This window comes from Anas platyrhynchos, chromosome 4 (genome assembly GCF_047663525.1).
Source record: "Anas platyrhynchos isolate ZD024472 breed Pekin duck chromosome 4, IASCAAS_PekinDuck_T2T, whole genome shotgun sequence".
NCBI lineage: Eukaryota > Metazoa > Chordata > Aves > Anseriformes > Anatidae > Anas > Anas platyrhynchos.
The window spans coordinates 67,358,471-67,383,109 of NC_092590.1; the positions used below are offsets into that span (position 1 = coordinate 67,358,471).

At 35.6% G+C, this 24,639-nt stretch overlaps 1 protein-coding gene across 6 annotated transcripts in view; it reads right to left on the minus strand.

Annotated features, from left to right (window-relative positions):
* Positions 1–24,639, minus strand: part of JAKMIP1 (janus kinase and microtubule interacting protein 1) — a 149,470-nt gene that overhangs the window by 61,778 nt on the left and 63,053 nt on the right. For 5 of the 6 annotated variants that reach the window (XM_027457410.3, XM_027457408.3, XM_005019447.6 and 2 more), the window contains 2 exons: positions 20,413–20,687; positions 9,939–10,433 (listed from right to left, as the gene is read on the minus strand). In XM_027457410.3, coding sequence (XP_027313211.1) covers positions 9,939–10,433; positions 20,413–20,541 — 624 coding nt within the window. In that variant the 5' untranslated portion in view covers positions 20,542–20,687. Of the gene's footprint in view, positions 1–9,938; positions 10,434–20,412; positions 20,688–23,112; positions 23,687–24,639 lie in introns of those variants that run through there. The other variant, XM_013099430.5, reaches the window with a different exon arrangement.

The following is a 24,639-nucleotide window of genomic DNA, read 5'->3' on the forward strand; positions in this document are numbered from 1 at the left end:
ACATGTATTATTTATTATAGTCCTACACCCATAGAAGTCCTTCAGTCAAGTTCTAAAGTTCTAACCCACTCTCCCACACCCTGGCAAAAAAAAAAAAAAAAAAAAAAAAAGGGACTGTGCAGAGAACAGCAATGACAAAAATTAAGCAGCTGCCTCATTCACTGAATGCTATCTGTCATGCACACTGATCTACTCGGGATCTCTTCAGAGGAAAAAATGTCATGTAACTAAATACTGTGGACAAAGTTTGGCTCTCAATAACACAGGTGTTCATACTGAAATAAGTGGAACTGCATCTATGTAACTGAGATAGAAACTTGGCCATGTGAGGCACACACTTAACAAGGAAGAACTAATGTTATGTAGGCAGCCTTGATTTTAATTACCCATTTAGTCACACATTTTGTACTCTTCATACTCTCACAACTTAAATGTTAAATGGAACAATATAGGTGTTTAAGTGGAAATAAAAAGAAAGCAACAATTTTGGTGTAGACTGATAGATGCTGAACTGCAGCAGAATAAACCTTCTGAAACGTGTCATCAATGAAATGGTGCTCGGGTCACCCTTCACAGACACTTCCATGGATGAAGGCACACAAGCTCACACACATCACAAAGAAAGGCCATGAAAGAGCATGGTCTAGGGTGCGGTTAGGGGAAGGCAGGGAAGAAGGCAGAATTACCCTCTACTCTTCATACTGCTTTTTCTTCTACCATAAATTCTATGTGGTGAAAATTTTTGGAGAAAACAAAAAAAAAGAGTTTCAGTCAAATAGAAAAATCATTGAGACATTGATAAGAATTGAAAAGAGTAACACAATAGCCATTACCACATACTTTTTTTTTTTAATTTGGACTTATATCTTAAGTTACACAGTAGAGAATCCTTACACGAGTAAACATGCATATATACACAAATGTACAGAGTACTGTAAGAGTGCTAATTTAATTACAAGCACAAACTAGCAGGATTTTCTAAGCAATTTTACTCAAGTAACTTAAAACAAACTGATAGAGATGAACAGAGAAGCAGCAATAACACCTATGCCTTGAATTCTGTTTTGGATGCCTGGTTCACAATACACTTTTCCTTTCTTGAAGGGGACAGTTACACATATGATTTCAATGTAAATATATCAGCCCAGTCACTACCTCAGTTTCTTTAAATTTACCGCAATGCCTGACCCAAAGATTTACTATCTTTCTTCTCACTTGCATACTACAGAGCAAATTTGTTCATCTTCCCCATCTGCTTTCTTAGTAGAGACTCCAAATTAGGAAAAAAAGAAAAGGGAGGAGGCAGGGGGAGATGATTTTTCAGGGATGCAACATCCCTCAGCTCCAAGTGGGTGAGGTGCCAGGTCAAGGGGCAGGCAGGCAAAGCAAAAGATACAAGACTAAACCCAAGTGATATCTCTCCTTTTCCTAGACTGAACATAAACTGATAGTCAGAGACAAAACAACTCTTCAAAGAGGCTTAAGCAATGTGTAGCCTTATTTTAACAGTTGTAAAAGCATTCACGTAGTCACCAAGCCAGTTCAACACCACTGGAGAACTATTCTTTTCCTGAAGAAGCCTTGCCTGGTTTGGTTATACAAAACAAAAAAGGTATCAGGATAAAGCAAAACAGCCGTATATTATCAGACTATGTATTCAGGTTTTTATTTTAGGAACAGAAAGAGTGTTTTCCATCAGGAAAATTAAATCCAAAGTGAATTAATATGCTTTCCCTGTAGGATGCTCTTTTGACCGAATACACGTTGTGGAAGTAACATTGTCATAGCCAAGATTGTCTAGGAAGCCACATTGTCTAAAGAAAAACAATTTTTTTTATTACACCATGTGATGTAGCAAGAAAAAAAAAAGCCTTCAGGTAGAGAAGCCCTTCAGCAGATTAAGAAGCCTTTTGCTTAAAAGCTTTTTACATCTATATAAGTTTGTTTTTGCCATAAGTATTTTGGTACTTATACATGTGTTTGTGTGTGTATGTGTAATATATATAGGCTAAAGCTGATAAACCTGGATGAATCAGGTCTCACTTGATGATTTATGACATGATTCTGAGCAAGAAGCTTTTCCGCTGCATTCCCTAGCCCCCCGTGGTCCTGGGAATATGGTGCAGGACCTGCCACAGCAGGTACCTAGAGGATGTTTCTGCATCTGTGGCACAATATAGATAAGACAAGCAAGTGAGAGCTTGTCCCACTGCTTTTGTCTTTTATTCCCTGTATTACTATTCATTTGAGACCTCTCAGTAAGATACAAAGGGTAGAGACCATCTTTTATTCCAGCATATTTAGCGAGGTGAAATCCCAATCCAAGCATTGGCTCACAGGTATTACATTGAATCAAATAGATAATCCCAGAAACTCCTTCCAACTGCCTGTTTTGGTTCCTAACTTTTTCTCAGTTTTTAAAAATTGACCTTTTATTTATTTATTTATTTTTTCTGCAGCTATACAATACAACAGGGTCACACATACTCTTTTGCATTCTGCTCCACATGGATTTTAAAACATTTTAGAAAAGTCACATTTTTCTTTATGCAGTTAAGCATGCCACAATTCAGCATAAAAAGTGATTCTGTGATCAGAAGGCAGTGGAGCAGCAAGAGGTTAGAACTCATTTTCAATTATATGCTCTGAGAAGGGAAGTAGTAGAAATAACTTCAGAAAGAGCATTGAAAAGAAAAAAAGGTCAGCTGTAGTAGGGTATTACTACAAAATCACCTTGGAAGTAACTCTGGTGTTGTTGGTTAAAATTACCGCTTTCTGAAGTATCATTTCTTAATTAATGGGTTTTGTACTGTCATATATTAGGTGTGGAACGCAGCAATTACCTGCATTATATCTATGAAGAGCTAGTGTTTATAGCTTGTGCCAAAATTGCATGGTTTCCTAAGAATAGGTATCTAAGCCTCCTAAAAGCTATGAGAAACGAGCAGAAATAAGTGTTGTAATAATATTTATCAGACATGAAAGAAAACCAAGCAGCCATTGGAAAAAGTATCTCAGTGCCAATTATCCTACACTTCAATAGCTGCAATGAAAGAAAGTCTGAGACCTTTGGGGGAACTTTAGCCTCTCACCAAGTTGAAAGAGAAATTCCCAGGGAATTAAAAGCAAGATCTATCAAGGCAGTCACATACTCAGTTTTCAAAGTGGAAAAAGCCAGCTGCTGCATGGCCAAATGTAAGACCCATCCATATCAAAGTTATCTCCTAGCCAACTGCAGAACAGAATTCTACAGTGCTTTTCTCCAGAAGAACTTGAATTGATCTTTATACTAAATGCTTGACATTGAAAATAGGGTTATATTGACAGGAGGACTACTAGTTACTTGGAGAAATAGAAAGGAGAGACTACTCAAATAAATAGCTAGAACTAAATAGAATTAACAACTTTTACATTAATAAAAGGCCAGTAAGATCTAAACAATATTCTACACTGAAAGCATACCTGAAGAGAGGAACCAAAACATTTCTAGGCTGTGTGTAGTCTCCACTACAGCAGACATGGTCACCTATTTATTTAAATGCTTGCTGCTTATCTAGGAACCTCAGAAAAAGAGGGAGAAAAGATCCAGTGGAGAAGGAAGGGTTATATGTGCAAGTAGTTGGGACTTATTCTTAAAATTTTACTAAACCACTAGAAAATATTTACCACCAATAGCTTTTTTTTTTTTTTTTTAATTAAGGAATATATTAAAAGTTTTGATAAATTATACAAGATACACTATAAAGACAGACAATTCCAGAACTTTTCGATAGGTTTCCGGTATATTTCTCAAAAGAAAGCACTCTGCAGTACTGTAGGTGACTGCAGCCTCTTAATTGTTCATTGAAAGAACTGAAACAAAAGTAGTCAAATGGTGGAAAAGGTAGAAAAATGCAGTAATCCAAACTTCATGAGCTCTTGTCCAGGTGCCATACCATACATAATTTCTGTGGGTTTTTAATACCGTCTAAAGAATTATGTACTTTGTACATAAAAGTCTGATTTGTGACCTACCTACAATAATAGAGTCCTAAGAAAACACTAAGAATAAACACAAAATGCTGAGCCTGTATTATAAAGCACTTCCATTAGATCTGCTTGATTCAGGAAAAATACAAGGCTCGGGTGGAATGTTGCCCTGTTAGCTCTTGAGAGGAGAAGCATAAATCTTCAGAGGTCTGAAAGCAAAGTTTTATTTGCAGTCCTAAAATGCTGAAGGTGGTAGAAGGGTCTTTGCAGGAGATTAGTTCAGCCTTGGAACGTAACTGAAACAGGCTTCTCAAACAGATGGCAAAATCCAGAGAAGCAGCATACAATTTGATATCAGCAGCTGCGTGCAAAATACATACACATTTAAGTGGGTGATAAGAAGCATGTCACAGCAATCTCTACCCAACCATGCATGACTGCACACACTTAGAAAATTCAAAGACAACATGGAAGATTCAAAACTCAGCTTCCAGTTTCAAAAATTCACTATTTGGGAGAAACAAAACTCGTGCTTATATCCACTGCACAAGTGAAGTGAAAAAAGCCATGCCCCATCACTCTTTTCAAGTCTCAGGGCAGCAGAGGAACAAAAAGTCCCCTGCCAATAGCCAACTACCAGAATTTTGAGAGAGAAAAACTCTTTATCACACACACTCCAGGGTGTAACCTAGAAATACAAATACCAATGCCTTAAAATGGCAAAATCCTAGTAAAGTGAATGCAAGAGAAAGTGAATGTTACAAGGAAATAGTTACAGCCAATACAAAGGATGTAATTTTTTTTTTTTTGGTGGAGTGTTAAACTTTTGCTCCTACTGTTTTTCATGTTTTACTGAAAAGAATTGCTGAATCTTGCAAGACAGATTTTTATTTGGACATATAAATTTTACCCCTTAAAAATTGAAGGGAATAATGCTTGCTAACTTCTTCATCAACTACCCAGATGAAGTAATGGAACACCAAATTTTGAGAGCTGCTACAATAAAGGAGATGTCTGCCATTCAGAGGGACTTTGACATGATGGAAAAATCTCATGGAGTTCACCCAAAACAGATAGAAACTCCTGACCCTTAAATAGTTTAAGCTCTGCAACAGAAAAACGTGGAAGCCAACTGCAGCTGATGGTTCAGCAGAAGAAGAAGAGGAAAAAGAAAAAAAAAGAAAAAAAAAAAGAAAAAAAAAAAAAGAAAGGAAAGGAAAGGAAAGGAAAGGAAAGGAAAGGAAAGGAAAGGAAAGGAAAGGAAAGGAAAGGAAAGGAAAGGAAAGGAAAGGAAAGGAAAGGAAAGGAAAGGAAAGGAAAGGAAAGGAAAGGAAAGGAAAGGAAAGGAAAGGAAAGGAAAGGAAAGGAAAGGAAAGGAAAGGAAAGGAAAGGAAAGGAAAGGAAAGGAAAGGAAAGGAAAGGAAAGGAAAGGAAAGGAAAGGAAAGGAAAGGAAAGAAGAAAAGGCTTTGGTGCTGCTACCACTGCAACTATAAATGGGGACATTGGGGTAAACCAGGCAGATTTTTCTCAAAGATGCATGGCAAATGAAATAGCAAAATGAAAAGCATGGCAATCAGTGGTAACAGAAAGAGGAATTCCAACTAGGTCAAAGAAGAAAGACATTTCACTCCATAAGTATTGGGGCTGCCATAGAGGATGTGGAATCTTCATCTTCAGAGATTTTCAAATTTGACTGGATGAGGCCCTGAGCAACCTGATCCAACTTTTAAGATAGCCCTGCTTCGAACAGGACTTTGGGATAACCTTGAGACAACCCTCACAATCTATTTTTTTCTATGATTTTATGATACTCCAGTTCACTTATGAAATTCTAATGCTAAGAAATACAGTAGGGCATTATAGGCAGACACACACAGTAAGAGCTGTGCAAGGTTAGAAAACACCAACTTACAAAGGACTAGAGTTGAAATCTGGACTTTGGTTTTGTTCTGAACTGGAACAATTCTTGCTTTGAATTTAAATCCAAAAAACTATTTAATCTATTAAGTTGAATTATATTCTTTCAGGTATGGCATTTTGCCATATTTGGGAAACACTAAACTGCAGAAGAGGTTACATTGAAGAGGTTACATTGGGCTGATGGCCAGTACATTGATTTTGTGAATAAGAAAATTGTGTCTATTTTACATTAAAGTGAAAAAAGTCTTTCAATTCATTTAAATCTGAACTGTTTAGGAATGTTCAGGATGACCATGTGTGTGAAGACTTTACTAGGTTGAACAGTATTTATCTGTAAATTGGGTGAAAGATTTTATGTTAAAGACGTTTCCAATAGAGGAAACTTGTTGCATGTCACTTACAAGACAAGCTTACTGGAGACTCAGGAAAAAAATGAAAAAATGTACTTTTCAGCATTTATCAGGTATTTTATTAAATTAACTCATACCACCCCAGACCTTGGTGGGAAACTAGACATACTACTTACAAGGATGTTATTAAAAGTCTGTTGATATAGAGCTATTTAGGAATGTACACACTTGCCAATGTACAGCCTCCATCTGAATATATGTTTTGGAACTGCTTATAGTGATGTTCAGTGAATAAAAATGTACTAGTATGATTCTGCATATTCTTTTTTTTTTTTTTTTTTAAATCTGATCCAGAAAAACAGACTTTAACACTTTTCCTTCACGCAGATTATTTTTCAGTTTGCTATTACTGATTTTATTCCCATTTGCTGTTTTTAATGTTATTTCTATATTTAAGAAATGCCTCAATCTGTATCATAACAGTTTTCGTTCTATACTGAATAGTACTCAGACTCAACTACTTGGAAAATATTGTATGAAAAAAAAAAAAAAAAAGGAGAAATAATTGTTATTGCATTCTTATCTTCTTCTTCAAGTTGTCTCTTTACTTTTAAAGCCTCTGTTTCACTTGTGCCTCCACTTTGTTTACTAGTTATTTTTACTTCCAAGTTTTATGTATTTTCTTTTGGGAAGAAGGAAAAAAAAATCCATGTCCACAAGCACTCCTTGAATCAATGAAAACATTTATATAACTGTTATATGAAGTCAGTTACAGGAACTGAAAAATTCCAATATAGTTTCATACTATATCAAGAAAAAGAGTAACATATTCTTTGTAAAGTAGCTGTTTTACTTTCCCTTATTAGGAACTAGAATCTTCCCATTCATCTTGTTTGCATTGAGGCTTATTGAGTATTTTTCATGGCTCAGTTCAGAAGTGTGGACATATCTCAAAATCGATGAATATTTCTAAAATACTAACATTTATACAATACAAACATGGCTGTTAATGCACCCAATGTAATTACAACCATATATTCATAGACAATGGATTTTTCTTTTTTCTTTTCTCAATACTTTTTTTTATTATTTTTTGACCACAAGCCAAGAAAAAGCAAGATTTTGCTCAAATTAGTCATGGGTATTAAAACCATTGGTAATAGTATTGATTTTCTTTTCCCAGCTGCAATATTTATATAGAATAAATCTCCAAAACCTGTGATCTAAAAATATAAAAATAAATCTGTCAAGTCTATCAGGACAATCATACACTGAATCCTGATTTACTTCATCTGAGTTTCAATTATTGAGTTTCAATGATTAATTTCAATCATTTTGGCCATTAATACCAAACACACTGATTTCTTAATACTGCACATACAAAAAGCATGTTAATTGAAGCTCCGTTATAGATCTGCACTAATATTGCCTGCCACATTCTTGCCATTTCATTTCACAAGGGTAGGATCTAAAATAATAGAGTACCCCAAATCTGCTACAGACACAGTTGATTTGAAATTGAAGGCAAGCATCCTTTGCACTATTTAAAATGAGGGGGCAGGAGGGAGGGAAATATCCTGATAATCTGACTCAAATCCCACTTACTCTGCCAGCAGAAGATAGCAACACCTAAAAACTCTGCAGTGCTTTTTTTTGTTTCTTTATTGTTTTTTGTTTGGTTGTTTTTTTAGCTTGCCCCAGAGTAAAAGAGTGCCCTATACAGAATCAACTGCCTAAATCATTATGAATTCCTGGAAGAAACACTTTTTTTTTTTTTTTTTTTTTTAATAAAAACTCACACAATTTAATGAAAAAAATTGAAATTCATAATCTGAAAGGGGTCAAGCCACTGCAGGGCAACACCAGACTTCTGATATTTTTCTGATATTTTTCCCCACCTTAAGGTGGAGAGGAATATGAACACTTCTAGTGAAAGGCCATGAAAATAATGGCAGAATTCCATCAGAGCTGGGAGTAGATAACAGGAGTTATCTACACATGCTTTAAATATAGTCATCTTTTATAGACATAGTTGTACTGGATAATCGAGGAAGAAATGGATTAGCCCAGTAAGGCTCCAATTACTATTCTGAATGATTTGACAGAATTGTTTTGTGCCAGATGAGAAACCCTGAATGGCCCCCTTCATCACTTTCATATCACAGCAGGCTGAAAGGTTTGACTGTTGAAAGAGAAGTGCAGTTCCTTTACATTACCACTCAAAGACACACTGTAGGTGTGTTTACTGGGGTAATTCATGATGACAAAATCTAGGATGCATATGTGCCTCACCTCACCATTTCTTGGGTTTCAGAAAACTAAATTTAATATCAACTATTCTCTAGAAAAACATAGGTGACAATGCAGTAAGCTCCTCTCCTCCTTAATACTTTTTTAAAATTACCTGTGCTTTATAGTCATGATTTTAAGACTCTAGATGTATAATATGGAACAAAACATGAAAGAAACTATGTTCTCAGTAATATCATGTTGTCAGTCTTTGCAGTGGTCATTATCAAGTGTGTTTATCAATGAAATGACACCCCTGAGAGTTGATCAATATCCGATCTATTTAAAGCACAAATATTAACTGCATTAAAAGCTTTAATTACCCCAGAAAGAAAATCATCACCCATTCATAGCTTTCCCTCACCATCTTTTTTTCCTAAGGAATCAAAGAAATGAGAGGACGTACCTGTATAAGCTTAAACTGATAAAATATTTTTTTTTGCTTCAGAAAAACGATGTTTTCTTCCATTTAAGATGCAGGCTTTACATATGAGAAATATTTAATATATTTTTTATAATTTTACATTTTATTTGCATAACTATTGTACTGTTAGTTTAGCCAGATTAACTATCAGATCTTGAATATGCACAGAAAGTATCATGGTACCAACACAAATGTCCTTTGATGTTGAACGACTCTGCGTACACTGATGTGTACGACCCATGTTATAGATTATTTACCTTTTACAAAGCTGCAGAACTTGAAATATTTGGGGCACTTGCTGTCAGGAAATTTTGTCCGTTCTTCCATTTTATACAAATGGCATAGTCTGGCCATCTGTGCTGAAGTTCTACAGCTTATGAAACATGACAAAAGCCTGCTGTCCTGCACCCTAATTTTTTTGCCCTTAAAAGGCATAATAAAAGCCCTGAAATTTTAAAAAGCCAAAAAGAGCAACAATAGTTAAAATTGAATGAGCTGGACAATGATTCAGAAGGAGAAAATATATTGTCTTGGTTCATTGCAACTGGTTCACACATAAAATTATAAAATCGCTATGAAAATTGAGTTTTGCCATCTCATAAAGGTGTTGTTGAACTAAAAAATGATGAATGCCTAACTGTTTTGATCAAAGGGATTTTTGTAAAGAAATACAGCTCAGGCAAGTAAGAAAGGGAAAATCAATTTCTTTGATCTGTTGAAAAAATTCACTCTGGAAAGTTTTGGTTTACTCACATTTGACTTGATGGGACATAAAACTTTTAATTGGGTGGAAACAGCCATGGAAGCAAGGCTGATCTATGCTGTACAGAAGAAAAAGTAATGGAAGTAGCAGCCTATTGTACCAACCAACACTGATAAAATATGTCACTGCAGAACAAGTTAGATATTTGTTTGTGGGTAGATAAAGCAATATATTGAACACTCCCATAAACTGCCATAGGCATGTACAACTTAAGGAACTTACCAGCCTGCGGATATCTCTCTCACATTCACGCTTTATTCTATTAATCTCATCCTGATGGGACTGATAAGCCATGCGCAGATCAGCAGCTTTCATTTTATCTGCCTGCATAATGTTGTTCAAAGCTTCCTCAAGCTGCTTTTTACCAGATTTCAGCTCCAAGATCTCCTGTTGCAACTTCATTCGTTCACTGTCAAACGCCTTCCGAGCCTCCTCTTTTGCTTCACTTAGCAGTGCTGTCTTCACTTTGTCAGCTGCCCCGTCCCGCAGGACATTGACTGTTGACTGCAAACGCTGAATTTCACCATCTTTGATTTTCACCATTCTCGCTACTTCCTGCTCATGCTGCCGAATCAGTAGCTCTCTGACACTCTGAAGCTCCTTCATTTTCTCTTCATGGAGCTTAGCTTTCAGTTCAGAAACATAGGCAGTGTGTTTGTGCTGCTCCTGCTCCCTTTCTTGCTTAACCTCTTGGATTTTCTCTCTCAATTTACCCACCTGGAACATCAATATAAAATATTGATTAGCAAGTACCTCTACACCTTTAAAAGTCATCAAGGGAGCTTTGTCTTAAACCTTAAAAACTTATCCTGAATATTAAAAAGCAAAGACCGCATACCTGAAATTTCTCTGTTCAGTAAACAGCTAGAGAACTAGAGCTTGAAAAAGGCTATGCTTGTTCCTGTGTGTGCAAAGGAATCTGCTGTGCAGATGTGTTACTGGCAATGAGATCTCAAAGTATTCGGGGATAAAATAAAACCAAGCAGCATCCAACCCTGTCCTTATTTCCTCCATCAACCACCCCAGATTACTCTTATCCACAATCCCTCTATTGTGCCCAACAAGATGAGAGAAAAAGAAGCAGAGACAGAAGTGTTCATATTTATGCTCTGAAGGAAATGCTAGAAAACCTTCTAATATTCAAAGGGCCATACTTCAAGGATCCTCATAGTGACTTAGATCTTTACATACATTTAATTATTTCATTCCCACAACATCCTTCTGTAGGTAAGAAGCCGTACCACTGTGTTACAGATGGGATCCCCAGCCAGGCATAGACTGATTTATCTAATTTACGCACACATACTGTCTTTGGGATTTGAGTCCCAAATCCCTACACCCAAATCCACTACTTGACCTAAGATACTTCCTGCTAATAAGATGAGGAGGATAATAGGACCTTACCTTAAAGTATCAGAAAGAAAAAATTGTATTAAAAAGGTGGATTATTATTAGTAGAAACATTGGGGAGGGGGTAAGTAGAGGGAAAATAAAATGAAGTTGATTTTATATTTCCTAATTTCATAACCACTTTAATGGGAATGTCCATACTGGATAAACCAAATTAATTGTTCTTCTGAAAATAATCAAGTCTACTCAAGGGGTTTCAGATCGGACACCCCAAAAACGAGGTATTCAGAGTCCCAGACACCTCAGAAAATGTAGGCCAGTGACTCTAAGGGCTGGGGGAGAAGTCTTATAGCCCTTTATAGTAATACCCACTGTGATGAAATCTCATTATAAAATGATGCAGGCTGCACGTGAAGCAATGCTTTTTCCAAGTGGGATTAGACATTAATTTAGACATTAATATATAAGGGGAGGGGGAAAAAAAAAAAAAGAGAGAGAGAGAGGGAGAGAGGGAGAAAGACTTGCTTCTCTGTTGTAATATACCAGAAAGTGTATAATTTATCCAATCACACATAATGTCAGTAACAATATCACCTTAATATCACCTACAACCCCTGTAGCAGTGTCAGCCAAAATATGAGCTCCACACATGATCTGCTGCTCTTAAGGGAAGTCAGAGAGAAGCAGAGAAGCAGAGATTTCAAACATTTGTATTTTAACCTTGAGTGGCAATACAAAAATATAAACTACGTAGTGCTTCATGGTAAAATGAGGTTACTGAGCAGCTGGATGTTAGGCACTGCTGCAGTGTTCCTAGACTGCTTGCATCTCTGCTATGCACAGCTAGGATCCGTTGTCACACAATGGATTTCATTTATGCTAAACTATGGTAAAGTTGCAACTTGCCTCAGATTTTAATGCAATATGGAGGGGAGACCTCTATTAATATTCAGACTAACATTTACTGTTTAGGCATAATTAATACAATTTATTTTTTCACAGGTCTACATTCTTCAGTCATAGAATCAAAGAATATCCTGAGTTGGAAGGGACCCACAAGGATCATCAAGTCTGACTCTTGGCTACACACAGAGCCACCCCAAAATCAGACCTTATGTGTGACAGCATTGTCCAAACACTTCTTGAACTTCAGCAGGCTCGGTGTGATGACCATTGCCCTGGGGAGCCTGTCCCAGTGCCCAATTACCCTGTGGGTGCAGAACCTTTTCCTAACACCCAGCCTGACCCTCCCCTGTCCCAGCTCCATGCTGTTCCCTCTGGTCCTGTTGCTGTCCCCAGAGAGCAGAGCTCAGTGCCTGCCCCTCTGCTCCCCTCGTGAGGGAGCTGCAGGCCTCCATGAGCCAAGCTCCCTTGGCCTGCTCTGCTCTGGGCTGAACAACCCAAGGGACCTCAGCCACTCCTTATACGTCTTCCCCTCTAGCTCCTTCCCCATCTTTGTAGCCCTCCTTTGGACACACTCTAATAGTTTTATGTCCTTCTTATGCTGTGGTGCTCCAAACTGCACACTGTACTCATGGTGAAGCTGCACCAGCACAAAGCAGAGTGGAACAATCCTTTCTCTTGACCAGCTGGTAGTGCTGTGCCTGATGCACCCCAAGATATGGTTGGCCCTCCTGGCCTCTCTACCCTTAATGGAGTCAGCAGCTCCTCCCAATTTAGTGTCATCCACAAACTTACTCAGTATACCTTTACATCCTACATCCGAGTCATTTATGAAACCGTTGAGGAGACTGGCTCTAAAATGGAGCACTGTGGAACCCCACTAATGAACCCCACCAGCCTGATGTAACTCTATTTACTATACTATAACCTTGGAGTCCAGAGAAAAGTAAAGGGTTAAAATATAAGCAGTAATACCACTTCAGGAAACATTTAGAAGGTTTCATTATTTTTGTTTATTGGAACAGGATAGGGAGGGAAGATACCTACATTTTCATGTAGATACACTGTGGACTAAACACCAGCTGGGACAGCACTATAATTACAGATGTGGAAAAGGTAACACTTCTGAATCAGGCACTGTCAGACCTGGATATTATTGCACAGGTACTGTTTTATTATTACTAGATGATTCAGATGATAATTCTTTATGAAAAAAAAAAAATAATAATAAAAAAAAATCAACCCCAAATGGTAAATCTAGCTACTGGAAATTATCTTCTTTAGATACCCGTATTTTATTTTATAACATCCAGTTCCATTCCTATGGTCAATAACACTGATTTTCAATGCTTGCATTAGGGTACCCAATTCAATATAAAACAAAGCTAAGCCTATCTACTATCACAAGTGGATGAATTTATAGTCAAATTTTCAAATGAACCAACACTCACAGTGACTTAAATATATTAGTTATTTCTTTACTGATGAGTAAAGAAAATTGCAAATGAAATTGAGAAATGAAACCCACAAACAATTACACAGGAAAGCAAATTGTATAATGGCAATTATAAACAAAGTTAGTACTTCTCCAGAACTACAGTAATTAAAATTAGTTATACTGTACATTAAGTATGCAACTAAAAGGCAGTTTTCAATCTAACACGTTATTGATTGTTACTTCATAAAAGCATTTTAATATATGAGAAACTGATTCCAAAATTTTGGAGGAGTACTGGTTTACACAAAATGGTATGCTTGCTCAGTGGTTTTCATCTTGCTCTGAATGCATGTCAATGTCTATATGGATTGTTGCTGTCTGTGACAGCATACATTAAACTACTCAAAGTAACTGAGTATCATCACGTATCATCCAGTCATTTCACTTACAAAGTTTTAGCAAGAGCAATGTAAACAAAAAGAATAACAGTCCTTCTAAAATCACTGGATTTTACATGGCACATTAAATACATATCACTCTTCATGACCCAGTAAAACAGATGCATCCTAATTTTCAAGGTCTTTAAAAAGTCTTTTCTTGTTATTGCTTCTTATCAGAGAAGACAGACAGATCTATCTGTTCAGTCTTCCCTGAAAGCTATGAACTTCTCTCCCTCTGTCCCTCTCTCCCTCACACTATGCAAATCTCTACACTTCTTGCTTCCAGAGCAACCAATGGAATGAAAACAGTAATATGGCATTTTCCCATATACCTTACTCTCAGTTTCAAAATGAACTTAAACGCAATTTGTCTCTCTTTAGTTTCCGGCATTCCTTTTTTTTTATATTTTTATTTTTTAATGAGAAAGCTGTTCTGTTCACAGGAACAATATCAAGCATAACCAGGAAATGAAGCCAATAAGCAAACAAATTCATACAGGCTTTCAGGGCACCACTGAGAGTGTCTGGCTCCATCTTTACTCCCCCTATCAGCTATTTATGCAATTTTAAAGTCCCCCTAAAACTTCTCTGCAAACACACACTGAGCAGATTCATACACAGTAGATTAACTCTACAGGGATTCTACCATCACCAGAAAGATTCCTCAAAACATTTTTACATTTAAAACAAGGGTCACATAGTCTGATACAAACTGATATTTGAAAAAGCATTCAGCATCTCATTCTGTTTCTCTTAAATATTTGCCTTGAATTTATCCTTTGTGTTAGAGATCAACTAACTGTAGGTAAAAGGACAAGAAATAAAAAAGTTGACAAATTATCCTACTGTGTGACTAAATACGGCTTAACTGAATTGCAGCAATATCTACAGCAACATCTTAAAAACTTTCTTCTCTGCAACAGAATATGGTAATACAAATGTGTCATTTTGGAAAGTGCGTAGGGAAGAAAACATTTTTAGTATGGATTCCAGTGGCATGATGAGACAAAACAAAACAAACAAACAAAAAACACACAAAACCACAAAAGAACAAAAACAGTAAAATAAGAACTCTTTGGTACAACTGGGTACACATAAATCCAATGGTAACCAATGCACCTCAAACCTGCTCTAGCCAAGATCATCTGAAGAGTCTTAACAATATTTAATAGAAATACTTTGTTCCGGGCCTGATCTTGAATAATCCTGAGTATCTGCAAACTGCTCTGAACCATCATCTCTCCACAATGCAGGTAACACAAGCTTTCATTGCTCCAAATCCAGAGCCAAGGCTATCTACTCTAAATTAAATTGGAAAAACATAGCATTAAGAGGTTGTATAAACAGAAATATCAAGTGAATTTGCCATATGCTTCTGAAATTCTACATTTGGTAAGTACATCATGCACAATTCTTTTTCCTCCTTCTTTTCTGCTTTTCGAGGTAGCAAAGAACATCTTCTACGTATATACCTTCCATTCTGCAGCCGGCTAGAAAAGGAAACTATTGTTGCCTTCATAGCAATCTTCCTACCTCACCACGAGGGTCAAGGTGTCTAACCAAGCATTTGAACATCAATGAACTGTTGCTAGACCACTTGAAAAGCTCTTCAGGAAAAGTTTTTTTGCATCCACATCAGCCATATTGAAACCGTAGATGTCACCATCTGCTGAATTAGCTTTGCCTGTCTAATCTTTACCAAGGGGGCTAGTTATAACCTACAGAAGGCCGCTATTGAAACTGAAGAGTGATCAGCTTTGCAATCTCTGCATAGTACCCATTCAAATCAGCAATGTACTTGGAGGTGGGGTGGGAGGCAAGTCTAGAAGATTCATTGAGGACACCTGTTTGGAACAACTTTAATACATCTATTCCAGTACGGAATCCAAGGATAAGGAGGGGAAGTGCAAAGCAACCCCAAAAGCTCTGCCTCTGTGAGGCACTCCACACACTATCACATAGGGAAGCTGAACAGCATCGTCAGCTGCGATCACCATCCCCTCTAACACAAACTCTCGCTTTGGTCTTTGCATCAGAGCCTACTCATACAGCCTTGGGTACTGGGTGATTTACAACTGCTGGACACCTGAAGCTCCTTCTTGGAAGTGACATGGCATTCCAATGAATCTTAGAGCAAGAAAAAATGACTTGGCAACAGGCTAGTTTCAGAATGAGGAGATGATGAAAATACTCAGCGTGGGAAATTCATAACAATTCACACAATTGGTTTGTGTGTCACAGGATAAAGTATCTACCAATTAGATTGCAAAAATTCTGTGCTAAAAATAAATTTAAAACAATTTTGGGGAATAAAACAAGCTAAAAATCTGTATTTTTTAGGATTGGATAACTTTTCAGTGGAATATTAAGCTTGTAATGTAGATGCCTGAAAATTAAGCAATATAGTGAAAGACTACCGGAGAATTCACAGGCCTGATTTAATCTCTTTATTGGTGGTTACAGATTTTCACATCAGTCCACAGCCTAGGAACTCTTCTGGCTTCCTTCCTGATTGCACCATTGCATCGCACCTTCACAAAGTAACAGCTTTTCTCACTTCTAGTTATATAAGATATAAAAGATATATATCTAAATTATCTACCTGCCCAATACCACTTTTTCTGTCCACCTGCCTCTGCTGCTTCTTTCTTACTCATTGTTCTTTCTCCATAGCAAAAAAAACAAACAAACTTGTTTTCACTCTTTATTCTGTCCACTTTTGTAATCATCCAGTTCTGGCATATTTGTTTTCAGTGGTAACTCTTTAAAATAAATTAATATACATATATATATATATCCATCTTACATTTCTATTGTAATCTTTCTTGCCTAAAGATTTTCCACTTCTGATAATCTTTTAACCTCAACTCTCAAGATTATGTGACAATATTATAGAAAATGTGTTTCTACTCATATCTGAAGATATTTTCCTGTTCTGTATTGGTGGAATCCTCTAGAAACTTCTGAAGGCTGCAGTGACTGTCCTCTTATTTCAGATCAAAATAGCTTATATATATAATTTGACAAATTTTAATTACATAGGCCCCACTAGCATTTTAAATAGAATTTTCTTGTGGATCACATTGTAACATCTGACTTTTTTAAGGATGCCTTGCACCGCATTTTCTGTCAACATCTTCCAACATAACAGTATCATAATTCAAATGCCCTTTGACTTTAACTGGAAAAACCTTTACACATTGACATACCAATACTTCTGCCATTTCCCTGCCCCAAGACGATTGCCAATTATAACCCCCTACTACCTCCTTGTTGTTCATGAGGCGCTTTACAGTTCAGTAAGTTTATTTGTTTTTCTATACATTGAAGATGGTAACATTCATTTATGTACATTCAGTTTGTCTGGATTCTCAAATCAAAATCTGTATGAATTCTTCCATATGTACTAACCATAACTCTTTCCTGTTACTTTTTTAATCCTCAGCACATACAGATGTTTTGCCAGAATCATATGCCACTGTTTTTTTTGTTTTGTTTTGTTTTGTTTTTTAATTTCACATATTGAAAATAGAGTTTTCAGAACTTACATTAAATCTCTGTTACACAGAGATTCAGTATCTGACACCAAAGCTGAAAAAAAAAAAAAAAAAGCTAAGAAATCTGGGGAAAAGCATAAAGACTTACAAAAACAAGTTGTGAAATTGAGGTAGCACAGAGACAACTGGGTTGAAATGTCTCATTTATTCTAGCTCTGCAGCCTGTGGGACATAAACTGTATTAGGAAAGGTAACAAATTCTGGTGGGGCTAATTCATTTAATTTAATTCTCCTAAACTATTTTCTCCCTCATGTATATGTGTATATTAATGATTTATCTGAGGAGAAACTTTCTAATTGATGAGAGACGTTACAAATGGAAATTAGACTTAACATATTTCTGTGTGCATAATACCATTTTGTTATTACAACTCCATAAAGTGTACAGTCAAATGCTGAGGACTTGATAATATTCTTCTCTAAATGTTCATGGATCTCAGCATAGGCACTTAACCACTGAACTGATTCACATTTTCCTGAGTCTGGCTACCAACACAATGCTTATTCACTGCATCTCCTTGTGCTTACTGCACAGGACTTTAATGTTCAGATAGGTTGAGTCCTGTCTCCATTCATATTAAAGTAACTACAATTTTTGTACAATCCAGCTGCTCTTATGCCAGATGACCAAAACATGAACAGCAAGAGCCACAGCAGTACATATTCAGAGAACTGCAAGCACATCACTTTTAGATCAGGCATTGTATAAACATGGCGGGGAACAGTTTTACAGGAGAAATTTCTTGGACAGTCTCAACAATAAATGAAATAAAATGAATTTGGAAAACATTCACAAAGTCTTTGACGTCTCTTGGATAAAATCCCCCCCCCCAAAAAAAAAAAAAAAAAAAAATCACACAACAACAAAACCAAAACCAACCAACACCAGTACTTTGCACACAGAAATATATTACAACTAATTTCCATTTGTGATGTCTCTCATTAATTAGAAAGTTTCTTCTCAGATAATTCATTAATAAATGAATATACATGAGGGAGAAAATAATTTAGGAGAATAAAATTAAGTGAATTAGCCCCACAAGAGTTTGTTACCTTTCCTAATACAGTTTATATCCCACAGGCCACAGAAATGTCTTTTTCGCAGCTTTAATACATTCCCTCTTACCTCTGTGTCAATAAAGCCATTTAATTTATTTAGAATCCTCTAGGCACAGTGTTTTTACTACTCTGATACTAAACTGTAATTCCTGTTGGTTTTGTTACTCATTTTTAAGTTGCAATCTAAAGAGGTAAAATCTCTGTAGCTATAATTTAATCATCTTGTCAATCAGGCCTTCACAATCTTACACAGCCAACATGTACACAGATAGCTGTTGCCCCGATGCTGAGAAAGAAGCTTTATGGCCTCAATTCCAGTCAAATGATTTACAACAAACATCACAGAACAGACGCAGAAGAGGTTGAAGATAGCACTTCCCCCCTCCTCCCAGAAATGCATTCATGCAGCAGAACTTACTATAGAGCATACCGTGCATTCAGTATACAGTATGTGTATATATAATAACTTCAATACTCAAAAATGCAAAATTATCAAACCGTAAAAAGATTAACAAGTAACCAAACTAAAGAAACTGTTGCTAGAATGGATATAAGTAAATAAGCAGACTAGTTTTAGAAGAAGAGTGGTAGTGTTTTGAAAGCTATCCTTCAATCTTCGTTGAATCAGAGTTAAACTTGACACTATTAAAGCATCAAACTTTGAAGCATACCAGGATTAAACTCTTTTTAGTGTTTGTGTAGTCTTCAGTGTGAACACTCAAGATTAATTCATTCTTCTGTCCTGTGTTCAAAAATTATAACTATATAATTTTTGTGCTCTTTCTAAGGCAATTAAAAGGAGATAAAATTCAAATTCTGCATTTCTACATAAAAAGTGATACAGAACAAAATAACTAAACAAAAGAAATGACTAGCCAAAAGTACCAGCACTTTCAATTCTCTTCCCAAACAGAAGCAGATAATAAATAAATTAAAAAAGACACTAATACAATACAATATATGAGCTTATAAATTCAATTTTAGAGGGTTTCAGCCACTGGTAAATTTCATGTAGTGATGTTTTAGGAAGCAGAAGGAGTCTGCCCTGCTCTTGTACTATAGTTTATTCACATAATATGAAAGAAGAGTAGAAGTTGTTAGATGAGGAAGCTAATACCAACATAACTGGATTTTCTCTTCACTCATCAATACTGGTGACCCCTAAGAGACAGGAAGAAAGGATGAGACAGACAGAAGTTCATAGCCTCTGCAGTCTAAAAGGCAATCAAAGCAACAGTAGGAAATGAAATAAAATAACATCAGAATCCTCAAATTTCCATTGTATAAATTGTATCATCCTAAGACCTTTTGCTTTAGTCTGTGCAACAGAAAAATTCTAAGTTACCAGAAATTTCCATTTTTCAATAAATGTAGTTTCTCTGATACATGCTGAACCCATTACTTTCAGCCAAGAATTAAGCCTTTATTGTTTATTTTTTCCTCTCTGAGAAATAAATTCTGAAGATTCTATTCACAGGTTTATTTGTTTGTTTTATGAAATAATAAAATGAAATAAAATAAGAAAATTAACACCATTCAAAGCTGAGTATCACATAAGGCTGTTAAATAAACTTGAACATACTGGAGTATTATTTTCCAGGTGTTCCAAAGATGTTCCGAATTTTACACTGATATAAAGAATCAAGTACAGAACAAAGCTATTTTGTACAAAGTGAACACATTTTTAGTGCATACTTGTTCTACTGGCAAGTCCTTGAAACTCTTAGAAATATAGTATCACCAAGAAAAAACAGATAAATCGATCTCTACATGGATTCATCTCCAGAACTGTATTGTGCAAAGTCAAATGCACTAATTGAAATTAATTTACTTATAAAATAGAAATTACCTTATTGGCTTACCATATTTCAAAATGCTACAGAGATACATAAAAGTAAATAAAAAGTAAATATAAAGTTTTATAAACATCACAAACCATATGCACATACCTTGCTTTTTTCCTGCTGAAATTCTATCTGGATGTTGGTTAGTTTAGTTCGTAGCTCCTCATTAGCAGCTTGCAGTGCTTCAGTATCCATATCGGACTTCTCTCCTTTGGAACGACTTTTCTTTGACATAATTATTTTTGAAGTTTCAAATAAAACTTTTGCTCCACACTGAGCTACCAGCTAGTGCCTTCTGCTTTTAGCATTTAAGAATCATGCAGTGTTCAATAAAATCTTTCACATAAATCTCTGCCATTGTGTGTGCTGTTCCTCATGTCCTGAAAGAAACAAAGTAGTAGGAACAGAATTAGACTGCACCATTAAGCATAATCAAGCATCAGACTTAACATCCTGTTTTAAAGCACACTGAACTATATACCTTGTAGTATACACTATATTGCATAGTGTACTAGACTTAGAAAGCAATAGATGAGAAAAGAAGTTACATAATATTTCATCTTATCTAAAACCATATCCATTCCCATCCTATGCTCACAGAAATAAAACTTTTTGATAATTCTAGCATATAAACATAAATCATATCTTATTCAGGACCCAATTTGAACCACATACAGGATTATCAAGGGCACTGAGAAAGTCATAAATTAATTGAGCCAAGTGGTGTTTCAGCAGGAATAGTTTACTTCCTATAGTAAGAAGTACCCACTTTTCACATTTATTTATCAGTTACACTGAATTACTCAAAATTATCGAGGAGTCTCACATCAGGATATATGGAAAAAGTATTACAAATTTAGACAAACATTTTAAAATAATTAAATATACATGCTTGTGTGTGTATGAATTGCATACATTCAGGGTTGATAGTTTGAAATAGCCTAATCAAAACATTAAAGTGGTAGTTTATTTCATTTTTATTCCCTAGCATGCATCTAAGCTTAAAAAGTATTAAATTATTTAAATCAGCTTTATATTCAAGGAGAATATCAGCAGCAAAGAACTCTAATTTCAATAATCAGGAAATCCATGGTTAGTTTGCTTCATGGTTAATTATAACAGCTTAATCTTTCCCCCCAACCCTATCTCAGTACTACTCTAAGAAGAACTCAGTGATCCACAGGAACAAACTGAGCAACAAGAGCTGTCAATGTTAACTAGTTTCCAAAACTACATCCCCTGCTTGTTTTAAATATCCACGTAATTTTCATCATTGAATTCCTGATAAGGCAGAGACATTCTTACCTTAACACTGAATTACATTAATGGGGTGTTATATTTCCAAGAAAATTGCTACTAGTATTCTTTCAAACAATAAATTACTTTTTTCCACCTACAACTACCTGGGAGTTATTTTAGATATTGTACTATAACAAAAATCATGTGCGTTCTTTAGTGAATACATTTTAAGGGGTTAAGAATTCATATGGATACCAACACTCCATTTGGTGGATTCAACTAAATACTTAAGTTTTATTCTCATTTTAAAGACTGGTAAAAACTGAGGAGTTAAATATCTTGGTCAATATATATAATAATATCTTGGTCAATAATATCTTGGTCAATATCTTGGTCAATAATATCCATATATAATAATATCTTGGTCAATAATATCTTGGTCAAGTCAGGTGAAAAGGGAACAGAACTAAGGAGGCTACCTCTTTAGTTTGACAACATTTAATGATTCTATGATTTCCACTGAGTTCTGTTATCTGTTAAAAAACAGTTGATAAAAGACCAACTATACCAATTATTTTGTAATGTAACAGGTAAAACCACTGTTCTGCTTTGTAATATTAGATGACTTCCCTTCCAAACTTAATAATCAGTTTATCACACATAATAAAACTTAATCTGTTCCTTAAATTCTTATATCAAGCATTTAGAATGCATAATTAATGAAAAATGGGGAATTGAATTAAACTTTAATTTTATTTATATATCAAAATTACATTACAAAACAAATAAGCACTCATACTGTTATTTCACATATAATTGGTAAATCAAGAATAATAAAATAGCAATATTCTTAGAGTAACTTGAAACAAGAGCTCTTCAGTGCATAGAAGAAACTTGCAGAAGTATCGCTCTTAATAAAGGAATTTCATGTTATTAATCTGTAGTTTCTATTATGCTAACTAAAGACTTTTTAATCAATATACTTCATCCAAAATCATTAACTTTATGGAAAATTGGACTTCAAAATCAGTTTCTACTGCTATTTCCTTGGCCAACCTTTAAAGAAAATCTAAGATAGCATAGATGTGCAATCCACTATCTAATAATCATTAACCATTCGGAATGGTGAAGGAATGGTTCCTTATCTCAAAAGCTATCTGGGTTACTCAGATACTATCCAGGAATTATTCCTGCAGTCCTTATTAAAACAAAATTCTTAATGCAGCCAGATCATATATTCCTTAGTTCAGTAGATCATTAATTAAGGAAACCAGAAGTGTCCCTTGCTGGTTTGGCTTCAGGAATTTTAACCTCATTAGATCCTTCCATCTGCCCCCATCTCAGTTACAGTTTGACATAAAAAATATTTAAATGATATAATGAGAATGTGAGGTAACTTTGTTTGATGTGGCTAAAACTGACATCCAGAGAACAGAAAAAGAGGTTTGAAATTACCATGTACATCTTGTTCAGTAACAGTAAGCTCCCCTGATTGTACCATGTTCACTAGCATATCACGTGCTATACACAAACATCTACAGGTGCAACACGAACGTCAAAACTTACACTTATGCACCTCAGTAGGTGGTCTCTCTGTGAAGTTTTGATGGTGTGTAATTCTGACCTGAAGAAAATCACCTACATCTCTGGTAAACTTTGAAGGAAAACAAAGCAAAACAAACAACCTGTGGTGCTGGGCACAGAAATATTTCCATTTTTACTCTTCTTTATACGCATCTTCCAACCTATCTATTTCAAAAGCAGAAACTATGGAACCACAAAGCCCCTCTTAACACTGACAAAGGCACCAAGTCCAGATATATAAGGGTTGCTGCAGAAGAGGATGCATCTTGGCTCCCGAACAAGATGCATCCCGAACAGTGAGTACCAGGATTCTGTGCTATTTGACTAGTTGTGCTTACTGTTTGCATGACTCTAAGGACAGAAAATATTAAACTTGTAAACACAGCAAGAAAAAGGAATGAAGAAACATTCTACTCTGCTAAAATTTGTATTTTACTGACTCAGAAGCTTCATATAACATACTTGTTAACTCACAATACATCCACCACAGTCCTTCAATCACTGTATGAATACAAATAACCACTTTCAGCGCTGTTGAGTGCTACACACTTACTGCAAATCTTAAGAACTTCTGAATATATGCTATCATTTCAAGAGAAGAGGGAGAGAGAGAGAGAAGACTAATGGCCTGTAAGTCACAAGTCACCTTTTCAGCAGTCTCTGGAATATACCAAATACTTGATAGGTAAAGGGACACTTGTAATTCAAAATAAAGAACAGCAAAAGAAATAAACTTGATTGGATTTGAATCAACTATTCAACAGTATGGGGGACTAGTACATGAAAGCCAGTATTTCACACGTGAACCAAGTATGTGAACCAATATTTCACATGGTTAAGAAATTATGACTCAATTTCTTTTATATTGGTCATCCCAAACTCAGCATTCTAGCCTTGATTCAATTGGGAACAATGTTATTCAGATTGAATAAGATTTCTGGAAGGTGAACTTGTTAATGAGTCATCTCAGCTGAAGCATCAAGCAAAAGTACAGACAGACAAAAAATGCTTGGGGGAGGAGAAAACAGTTTGTGTCAGTTAAAAAGCTATCTCTCTGCATACCACATGGAATCAGTTGCTTCCGTCTTAATGTGAAAGAAAATTGTTGAGTTGCAAGTACAGCTTCATTTTAGACTAGGAGTTTTCATTCAGAGAAAGATTTCATCTTTCAAATGCAACACAAAAACCAACAGTGCTAAAATCCGTAGTATATGAGAGTTTTACTGAATTTTAGGAAGAAAAAAAAAATTCTTGCAATGTCTCTCACATGCCTCCATCAAAAAAACAAAATTAAACAAACAAACAAAAAAAGATAGACACATCCAGGCAAGCAATTTTCTGAAGAAATGATACAGAGTGGTACATAAACTGAAGATTAATTATTCTTACCTGAAGCTTCCTGAAAAACAATACCATTTCATGGTTCTTGCACAGGAGATTAAACTGCCATACTTTAGCAACATAACTTATAAAAAGAAGACATCTAGGACTAAGACATAAATAGACATC